The sequence below is a fragment of the Silene latifolia genome, chromosome 5, assembly GCF_048544455.1.
Source record: "Silene latifolia isolate original U9 population chromosome 5, ASM4854445v1, whole genome shotgun sequence".
Lineage (NCBI taxonomy): Eukaryota > Viridiplantae > Streptophyta > Magnoliopsida > Caryophyllales > Caryophyllaceae > Silene > Silene latifolia.
The window spans coordinates 36,184,727-36,195,990 of NC_133530.1; the positions used below are offsets into that span (position 1 = coordinate 36,184,727).

The window sequence follows — 11,264 nt, forward strand, 5'->3', positions numbered from 1 at the left end:
TATGACTCTATGGCACTTGAACTTGTCATCAATCACATCACACTCTAGTCACTTCGAGACGTCACCTCATACAAGTGACTATGGGGAATACTATGTTAATCATCACTAGTACAAAAAACGCTTACAGGTACGGATAAAAATGACATTTAGCTACGGTTGTACAACCGTAGTAAATCAAGGGGTACTTAAGGCTACTGTTGTTCAACCGTAGCCTAAAACTTAAAAGGCTACGGTTATTTTGGTGAACCGTAGCCATAAGTTAAGAAAAGGTTACGGTTATATATAAACAACCATAGCTATAAGTTGATCAAAGGCTACGGTTACTATGAACAACCGTAGCCGTTTCTCAATTTCTTTTATAAAAAAAAAATATTGTTCTTGCAATTACATTTCTCCAAATCCAGTATCGATTGACAATTGATAAAACAAGCAAACCCACAAAATCAATTGATATTGTTTGTGTCAATATACAAATGAAACTAAGATACATTAATTTTACACCAACCACAAACATAAAGTTTCATTCAATAACACAACTACAAGAAAAATTGTAACAAAATACATCTCTAAGTTACGTAGTCATGGAGACCATTTCAAGGGCTTTGATGATGTGCTCAGGTGTCTATTGAACATACTTTCCATGTGCATCCATCTTGTTTGAATCTGTAGACACACTCAGAAGTCGGTCTATCCCAATTATATGAAAAACAGAAATCATGAATCATACCTGATGGTCAATAACCTTCCAACATTCATGTAACAAAAAAAAAAAAGCTTGTGAACGATCATCCTGCACAAACATACAAGATATGTTACTTTGTAGAAAAACACAAATTCCCACTTGTGACTAACACTTTTCGTCACAAGCTTGTGACCTCTCACAAGCTATCACAAGCTACAGGTACGTGGGAAAGCAAGTGGGAGAGGGGTTGTCATAAGCGACAGTATCATTATCAAGTTGTCTGATATACACATTATAAATGACACTTAAGCACATCGTCTTTGAATATCGTAAAAAATGAACTTAAACCACCAACCTTTTCTTCTTATATATCAATTCATCATTTTAGAAATTAGTTCAAAGAATATCGATCAAATACTTTAAAATGTAAACTTTTATCTCAAATGGTTGTGATACGGCCTCATGCCAAAGAACACACTCCAACACATACATATACTATCTACCACAAGCATTGTCACTAATTGGTTTGGTTACTATGTATTTTGTTAAAGACTCTTGAGCATTCTCATTTATAACCTATCAACAAACAATGTATACTATGTATTTTGGTGTGTTAATGTTTGTTGATATGTATTTTGTTAAAGACTCTTGAGCAATCTCATGCCAAAGATTCTTGAGCATTCTCATTTATTTTTTGAATGTGAATATAGTAGGCTGGTTATTCAGCCTTTTGAGCATTTAATACTACTATTAACTACATGAATGGGAGGCGTGGCACAAAACTGATGAAGAAGGTACATGCCTCGATACTAACCTTCTGTTTTTACATCATCTGGCATCGACGCAATAAGGGCAGAATTCTGCTGTAGGTGGCACATCCTGCAAGAATAGGAAAAGAGATTATCAATACAATTAGAAATATAATGAAAGGAAAAATGTATATCCTTTAATTAATAAGGCTATAGTAGATGGCTGAGTAGACTCGGAAATTGACATAGCCTTTTTGTGTCAATTTGCTAGTATCTAGATTTTGTGTGTACAGTTGGTTGTTCTTCATGATTAATTACTAAATCAGCCCACATGCGAGTAATCCGTAACATATTCAAGTTAGTACCTGTAGAATACATGATTCTAGGAGTATACATCCAAGCAAGCTAAAAAGTAAGACAAAGCATATTCACCTTTTCGTATCTTTCAATGGCAAAAGTATTCTATTTCTTGGCCAGATCAATAGCACTTTCCAAGTTTCAAGCACCAAATACTTTTTCAACTCGCAGCTCCTTGATCTTAAAAAAGAGGACAAAGATAGAAACTTATAATATTAGTGTAGAATAGATCAGACATTCACACCAATGAAGAGATGAAAAACAAATTGAAAACCAGTAGCAAAGAAGGGTATATAACAGAAGGGAAGTTGAGTATTAAGAAAGTGCGAGAAATACCTGTTCTTTTGACTGTTCAATTCTATAATTGGCATTTGTATCAACCGAATGCCTGCGAGAAATACCTGCCATGGAAGATAAAGCAGAGCTGAACATATAACACACTGAATCAAGTAAACAATTGGATCAACAAAGTTTACCAGGCATTTGTGCTACTTAATTTAACCATAAAGCTTCTAAAACATAATTCCTAGGCCAAATAGCCGTTTGTAAAAAGGAACTGGTTGCGAGCATGGCTGTTGACTAGCAGAGTTTGCCCTACTGAAGAAAACGTCTAACTATAGGTGTCTTAACATAAGAAACCATTTATTCAAAACTGCAAATTTCATGGAACCCATCAAAAGGGCAGTATCTAAACCATGAAATAACAAGTAACCATGAAATTCGCTAATGGTTTAGCCGAATGAATCTTCATAAAGCTAGAACGAGGGTTTTGAACAACAACCTAAGTATAATACGAACAGAAATACAATACACAACCGCATCATGAGCTCTTTATTGTATTCACAATATTGCAAGTCCAACTTAATTGAACTGAAAAATCTCCCTCCCTTTCACTCTAATCGATTAAACGATCCATCTCCCAATTGAACTGAAGCTTAATTGAAAGGTCTATCCCTAATACTTAATTCTACCCTAATAGAACCCTAAATGATAAAAAAATAATACCTAATTTCAGTTGTAAACCGAAACAAATGAGGAAAAACAAATGATTTAATAAAAAAAATTGATAAAAACACCAACCTGATTGAAAATTGCATGCGAAGTAGATGACGACGTGCTGCCTGAAGCAACAATCTGGGTCACGAGGTTGGTGCCGGAAATGACAAGCTGGCTGTGTGTCACGATGTGACTACCGACATTCCGCGTCGAGGTGAGGAGCAATAATGGGGCAGTTGGGTGTTGAGGGAGATGAGAATCAAGATAAAAAGGGGTTGTGACTTGTGAGGGACGACACTTGGGGTTTAGGGTTAAGGTCACTTATATTATGAGGTGTGGGATCTAATTGGCTTCGGTTTAGCGATAACTGTTGCCTTATCTTGACATTTGGCTTCGGTTCAATACTAGGACCGTAGTTTTCTACTTTAATTTGCATGTATAGCTACGGCTGTTGGTAGGTGATCGTAGCCATTTATAAAAGGCTATGGTTATTTTTAACGATCGTAGCCTTTTTTCTTTTCGCTTAACGTCATTTTTCTACTAGTGCCTCGTTCACTTTAATGGGGTTCAATCATTGTCTCTACAACTCATTTGGATGTAACAAAGTAATAAAAGAGTTTTTAAAGTAAAAACTCGAACGACAAATGTGATTATCACATATGAATAGTCAATACCTGATTACTACCCCATATTCTTATAATCCAATTTGATCATGTATGTAGTTGTTCATCTCAATCCAATTGAAATGACATGACTCATCATGTTAAGCATATGAGAAGGCTTTGGTTAGTAGGTTTTATCAACTTCTTGTACCTTACTTAACCTTACTACATACTCGTTTTTCCTTTCGTAATGTATACATTTGCATTACAAAATTTTTTCGAAAGTACGTGTCTAGATCCAATCTAGACATAAGGTCTCTAGTCTTAGAATAGCTCTCACTGTATTCATAGTGAGCGGGACCCAACCCTCTCGCACATCTCATGATTGCAAGTGTGCTCAATTTCCGTTGTAATCATCTCTCATTGTTCTTTATTGCCTAGAACGATTCTAACAAATCCATTTCTTAAATAACATAGCCACAATGGTTCTTTAACCATATTTAGGTGTTTTGAATACGGTTTTTGTCCGAAACCTTATACAATCTCAACAGTCATTAGTGTAAGCCCTTACACAAATTAGTGAATTGCATCAAAAAACACTTAACTTTACATCCTTAATGCTTCCTCAAGCACTTAAGGATAATCTATATGGCTACTAGGTAACTATTACTTAAATTCGATTTGAAACAATTCATCATACTCAAAGTATATGAAGTGTTATACATCATTACTCATTTAATTGATCCGAATGGAAAGCAAATGGAATCAATCAAATATGTTCAACCCGATTGAACTAATCATGAATCTTATCAACATAAAACTTATTATCACATTTATCTCCATAAATCCGGATATTAAAGATGTATTATATTACTCCAAAAGTTTTAAATCATTCCCAATGATCAATATGACATCCACATATAAGATTAATCAAAATTTTCGTAACTCCCACTAAACTTCATGTATAAACACAACTTCTCGGCCCATCGAGAAAAGTTTTATAACATGATCAAAACATTGACTCCAACTCATTGATGTCCTACTTAAGACTATCTCTTAAGTTGCACATTGTCTTGGGATTGTAAGAATCTACAAAACTCATAACATGTATCGAATACATTCCTTCTTTGAAGAAGTGAGTTTTAGATTCACTCGCTATATATCTCATCATAATGAAACACAATCCCTAAGAAGATCCGAATAGTGCAAAACACTTTGCAACTAATCAAGCTTTGATATCCCTCTTTGATATCCAACAATTCCACTTGGAATTTATTTCGGATTTTCATGGCTATAAGCCTTGTATTGAGTTGTGACTTAAACACTCTCATGTAAGTCATATGTTCATTACTTTCCAGAAGTAACTTGAATCAAACAATTTCTTTGTAAGTTCCAAGCTCTTTACTTTTTAAAAGTAACACGAATTCTTTATCTTCAACAAGTGATTAGTTCAACCTCCTAGGTTTCGAAGAAACAACGTCATGTAGCCAAGAAAAACCAGTTTCTTGCGACATACAATTTTTGACACAATTCTTTTGTGGCTCTTGAATATTTTCTCCCACTCTGTCTTCTAGAAATAAACTTGTATTCTAGAAGGACAACTTCACGAGCCACAAACCCGTTGTACTCGTGATTATAGTAAGGAAAAATGAGCGTTTGTTTCTTGTGAAAACTTACAAGCATGGTACCCTACCATTTCATATCTCATATGAATCGTTTAGATTTAGTGGAAAAATAACTGACAAAATGATAAAATCCCCAAAATAAGATCAAGTAACTCAAAGTAACTTGATTAAAGTCCAAACCATATCGAATAAGGTTTGATTTCTTCATTTAACTACACCTTATCACATAATGCGTGTTAAGAGATATTAACTTGTGATACTATATCACTCTTCCTTTGGCTTACATCAAAGTCTTCACTTAGATAATCCCATCCCGACTAAATCGTGATTCTTTGAACTCTTTTGAACTTCTTCAAAGATTTCTCTTAGTACCTCATTAAGTAAACATTAAAGTATAAACTCAATCGTCGGTAAAAGAAAATGATCAATCTTTTCTAGATCAATGATTTGCATCCTCGATCTCCTTTTCAACCAAAAGGCACGAGACATATTGCTTTGAATACAAGATACGCATATACCATAAGATTAACAATCTAATGGTTTCAAGAGTACTTGCTAACTCTTTGTGTTCATCATTCCAGAATTTAAATTTTAATCTTGGGTTACCAATCATCTACATGATATATCATTCTAGTTTAGTTTAGAATATAATCACCTTGATAATGGGTTAGCCATCAAATCGTGGTGTATAGGGTCACAAAAGTGAAACCTCTTTTGTATCTTAACAAGATTATATTCTTATTCAAAGTTTATGCACTTAATAGTCATAATTAAGTACAACTTTAAACCCAAAAACTAGATTGAGTACACAATGACTCTATCTCTCGACATTATTTGATGCTAGTCGTCATATTATAATCATCTTATGTATCGAATACAATGATGAAAAACCACCACCGGTTTCTAATATTGACGAAGTAGAACTAGCAAAATTTATATCAATCAAATAAACATTTAAAGAAGAAAGTCCCATTAGATGTCCCACATCTAACTTGCTGGTTCTTTAATAATTTGGGGTAGTTTCCTTTCAGTGTCCAACACTTCCAAAATGGAAACTTTCCAGACGCGAGCTTGGGTGAATTATACGATATTGATTATATCGGTTGGGATTGATAGGTTTAGTATCGTTATTCTCAATAACTTTACTTTTATCATTACCTTGTATCAATTCTATTCTAATTTTACTTCTTTGAACCTCGTCCTTTTCTTAACGATTAAGAGAATGCTCCCACTCATTTCAATGAGTCTTTGCTTGGAGAAGCAAAATTTAATTTCATGAAGATCACTCTTCAATTCATTCGCTTAGTCTTAAAACTTCCATTGAAGTGGTTGCGGTATTTTGGTCAATTTCGATTTCTAACAAATCTAGTCACCAAAATGATTTAACGTTTCAAAGTACTTAACTCAATTAAGCACATGAGAAACAATCCATTGTAAGTAGATATGTTAGTCAAGAATCAAAAACCCTTTTGATCACGAATAACTTTTATCTATACTCTTCACAAGAGATCCTTGCAATGGTTAATATGAGGTTTTAGAAGAAAATTCAATTTTTGTCTTTAGTTACGATGTTTTAATGGAGATTTGAACTAAAATCGAAATGATATCGTATATAATTTGAGGTAAAGAATTAGAACAATATGATAATGGAATAATGGAAAAAATTTAACATTTATCGTTAAAATAATAATTGTAAACATTTTAAACAAGTTTTAAACATTTATATAGTGACCTCCACCCAACTATTATAAATGATCCCGAGATCCAAATTCATATCAATTCGGGCACGGTGAGCCGATTCATCCCTTATCAATATAACTCGGTGGATTAACTCTTTAATCGATTCTACTTCTAGAACTCTCGGTCGATAAAATTACTCTAATATTTATCTTTAGCCCGGAACACATGCGACTACGGTCACGAATACTTCCGTTGAGCTCAATCCAAATTTCGATGTAATAACATTTTACTACCCCACTTCGCCAATGTAACAAGGTTTGTATTACGGTGAAGCCGGATTAACTCCCTTATGAAATTGGGTTTCGTGGGTTCTACTATTTAGTAAGGCTAAATCTCAATTATTAATTTAGCGAGAGGTCATGTCAATTTATTATCTATCACGTTTTAAGTGAACTAAAGCGGTGAACTACGATAATTATTATTGACACGGTCGATGACTCGATTAAAATAGAGTGCATGTTTAGTTATGGCGATTTAGCGATGCATGCAAACATATAAATAAAATGCAAAGTATAAATATAAAATCCTATTATGGCCTTCCTAAAATAGTAAATCTAATAAACTATTACAAATTCGGAAACCAACTCCTTGATCCCTTGAACTTCGGTCTTTGCACGCATCTCGAGGTAACACCGTCTTCATGTAAACTCCGGGAAATACAAGTAATAATTAAAATTACATAATTTCCTATTATACATTTGTAATAAAAATAAATCTATTAAACTACAAAACGGTGATACGAGATCACAAAAAATTACAACCGAATCGATATTCCCATACATTTCGGGTAATACCAATTAAAAAACTAAGGTCATACTAAGTAAAATTACATAATTCAAAAATTATATAAATCAAAAATATGACAATCATAAATAAAATGCAGCATTATAATATGTATGAACATGCTTAATTTTATGCTAAATCGCCTTTTAAGAGCCAATATCGTATATTTTATCGGTTTTTATGGATTTGCGTGATTATAACTTGTTAAAATCACAAAATGTTACATAAATTCATATTTATGTTCAATTTAAAAGGGTAAATTGATAACTTATACCTATTATAACACGAGTTTTCATATCTTATACCTAGAATAACTTTTTTTTCAAAAGTTATACCTAAAATCCTATTTTCTTACGAACTTAACACCATATCTCAAAAAATGACATAAATTGACTCTTTTGCCCTTACTAATTAAGCATTACTCATCTCCCACCTCATTAACTCACACATCCCCAATAACCACCACCATAAATCACCTCCTCTCCCACCGGCACCACCACCGGTGCCGCCATCACCGCCCCACAATTGTCCTCCCCTTGGCGACCCTCTTATTAACACCCCCAACTAACCAATTGAACACCCACAACCTTATTCGACCCAAACCATCTTTCTTTTTATGATATTCTCAAAAGAAGTCAACCCCCCATGGCTGCTACAATCACCACAACCACCTCATGACGAAAACCACCACACGTGCCACACTCATCTCACATCTTCATTCAAGGAATCATCATCAATGCATTCCTTCTGTTAATTCATATTTAATGTAATCATGCTCATCTAATTTTATTTTAGGACATATTGAGCAATTTTTGGTGTAGGCATAGGACCTCTAGACGGCTGTTTACAATAGGAGAATATGAAGAATTTAATAATCTACAAATTCTAGACCTCCCACGATTTCCCTCACCCTTTGTTTAAGTTGAAAGAACCAATTACGTTTAGGTCTTGCTATTGGACCAGATTCAAAAGCGGTGGGGACTGGTGCAAAGAGGAGTTGCCGATAGAATGTTCGTGGGGTGGCGGCGTTTTGGCGGAATTTGGTGATGATGTTGATGGGGGATGAGATGGTTCTGGGTGATGATGGTGGCATGTGGGAGGTGGGGTTTAATGGGTTAATTTGGTAGAAGAAAGATGGGTGAGTTAATTAGCAAGGACAAAATGGTCCATTTATGTCTTTTTCTGAAATAAAGTATTAAGTTCGGAAAAAAAATTGGATTTTAGGTATAAGTTTGAAAAAAAAAAGTTATTCTAGGTATAAATTTTGAAAACTCGTGTTATAATAGGTATAAGTTATCAATTTACCCTATTTAAAATATCAAGGATGTAAACTTCTCAAATAAAAGAGAACACTTTGAAAGTATGAGTATTTTGAAATCAAAAACTTCTTATTTCTTCAAGTGACATGGACTTGAGCAACAGTCTTGTTTAATGTTGCTTGATAAGTAGACCGTTGTTGAACAACGGTCTTACTTACTGTTGCATCAACAAATAAACCGTTGCTTGTAATTGTTGCTTAGTACCATACTCTCTCACCCTTATATTAGTGACTCTATTACAACAGAAGTCTTGGGTAAACTTCATCAACACTTTGCCTTGAACATTGATTAATTTTTGCATCTGGAGATGGACTTAATCCTGAAATGGAACACTTGAAGCATAATTAAAATGGGCATGTCATCATCAACAATTAGGTTCTAACAAATTCCCTCTTTGATGATGACAAGCCTCACAAAATGAATGTTCCCAATAATTTCCCCCTCAAATGGTCAGTCTAAGATATATCATGAAGATAACAAAAAAAAAAACAAAGTAAACTTATGGGTCTAACAAAGCCTAGAGCAAAGACTAACATACCTAAGTCATCACAAAGCAATATATTAATCAATGAGCAAGTAATAGAAACATGAATTTTCCCTTTTCCCCCCTCTTGACATCATCAAACGAGTAAGATACTATCCCTGGACACGGAATAAGCATGCATGAGACGTCACATAAAAGACAATCAAATTTGTACATAATAACAAGGTCAACATAAACAAGGTTCAAACCGGAGTCCAAACATATGTTCGCAAAAGTTAAGCAAAGTTTAATCATACACCACCAAGATAAATAGGATCAATGGGCGCGGGGTGTAAAACAAAAGGAGGCAGATTTGTGGTATAAAAGAGGGAAGGGACGGGTTTAGAGAGATGAGTCTTGGATCCCATCCAAGTCGTCATCATCATCGTCGGAAGGAGCTTTGGGATCCTTGTTTCCATCATCGGCCTTCACTTGAAGAATGTTGGAGATAATGTCGACTTCCCCTTTTAAAATGTCAAGGGTGGTCTTGACAAATTTCATATCGGCAACAAGACTCATCAAACTTTTGAGACTTACCACTTCCTCCTTTAAATCCGCAATGGCTGCAAGAATGCTCGAGCTGTCCCAACTACCACCTACGGCTACACCCTTGCTAGAAGACCCTTTTTCAGAAACTTTACCCTTTCCACAAGGGATAGTCGTAAGACTGTCGTTGTTTGGGCGCAACATCATTTTACCCAAGTTTCCCGAGGACATACGATAAAATATTCCTTGATAACCCACACTTTCCTTAACCAACACTCCTTTGTGACGGAGCATCTCAGAAATCCACATTCCATATGGGAGGCAAATTTGTTTGGTGTATTGGGGATCTTGGATTTTAGCTTCTATTATCGCAAATCATTTAAACATTAGAGATGGGACGTTGATTTTGCGGTGAGAGACCAAATGATAGACCGAGTATTGTTGGGCAGTGGATAATCTTGCACGATCATTAGAGGGATAAATGGTGCGACTAAACAAATTAAAGAGCAGTTTGGCAAAGGCAAGGAGTTTGGTTGGGTAAGCGGGTTAGAAGGCGGGGAATGATGGGTTCATGGCTTTTATGACATCCATAGGGGAGACATTGTCAAGGACCGGCCATGTATTTTTGGTGGGGGTGAGATCATACCCGTCATGGGGTATGTTCAGAATTTTCGAAAAATGAACCAAAGACAGAGAGAATGTCTTACCATTGATCTTTGTTGTCAAAGATTTCATAGTATCGTTGATATAAACCGTCGCATAAAATTGAAGGACTTCACTGGCAAAGACGGGTTTTTCCATTTGTATGAGACTTTCCCAACCTTGGGCTTTAACTGCTTCTACAAACCTAGAAAAAGAAGGATCAGAGGAGGACCATGCCGAGGTGTACACCCGTGGAGTGTGAATTGCCTCCTTGAAGATTAATCGCGCACACGTCATTTTGATGGGCGGAGGAAGAGTGCTTGCGTCGATCTGTCTTTTGACGGTGGTCGGGTCCCATTTTACCGGCTAAGGGAACCGGATCCGTATAAGAGAGATAGTCCCCTTTCTTGTTTGTGGGAGTTCGTCCTTTGGTTTTCTTTTTTGGAGGCTCTTTTGCTGCCGATTCCGCTTCCTTTTCACCCGATTCAATTTCTTTCCCAGATTTCTCTTCCTTTCACTGAGTTTTTTCAGATCTCATTGAAGGATTACCCCCTTCTTCCTCGGTTTCTCCACTATCAGCCTTACCCTTTTCCTCATCATCATATTACCCTTCCTCGAGAATATCGGACAACACAGAGGTACCCTTTTTCTTTTACGGTGATGCTTTATTACCAATACTAGATCCCTCGATGTTTTGATTAACTTCCTCTTCGGATGAGGGCATTTGCTCCAGTGGATATTTCTTGCCATTTTCCTCATC

At 35.5% G+C, this 11,264-nt stretch overlaps 1 protein-coding gene across 1 annotated transcript; it reads right to left on the reverse strand.

Annotated features, from left to right (window-relative positions):
* Nucleotides 1–398: 398 nt before the first annotated feature.
* On the reverse strand, nt 399–3,317 carry LOC141655219 (uncharacterized). Its single transcript, XM_074462310.1, has 6 exons — nt 3,284–3,317; nt 2,869–3,104; nt 2,125–2,189; nt 1,864–1,968; nt 1,497–1,561; nt 399–790 (listed from the first exon to the last, which is right to left on the reverse strand). Exons 1-6 carry the CDS (start codon nt 3,315–3,317, stop codon nt 786–788), a joined length of 510 nt encoding a protein of 169 aa, XP_074318411.1. The 3' UTR covers nt 399–785.
* Between the last annotated feature and the right edge of the window lie 7,947 nt (nt 3,318–11,264).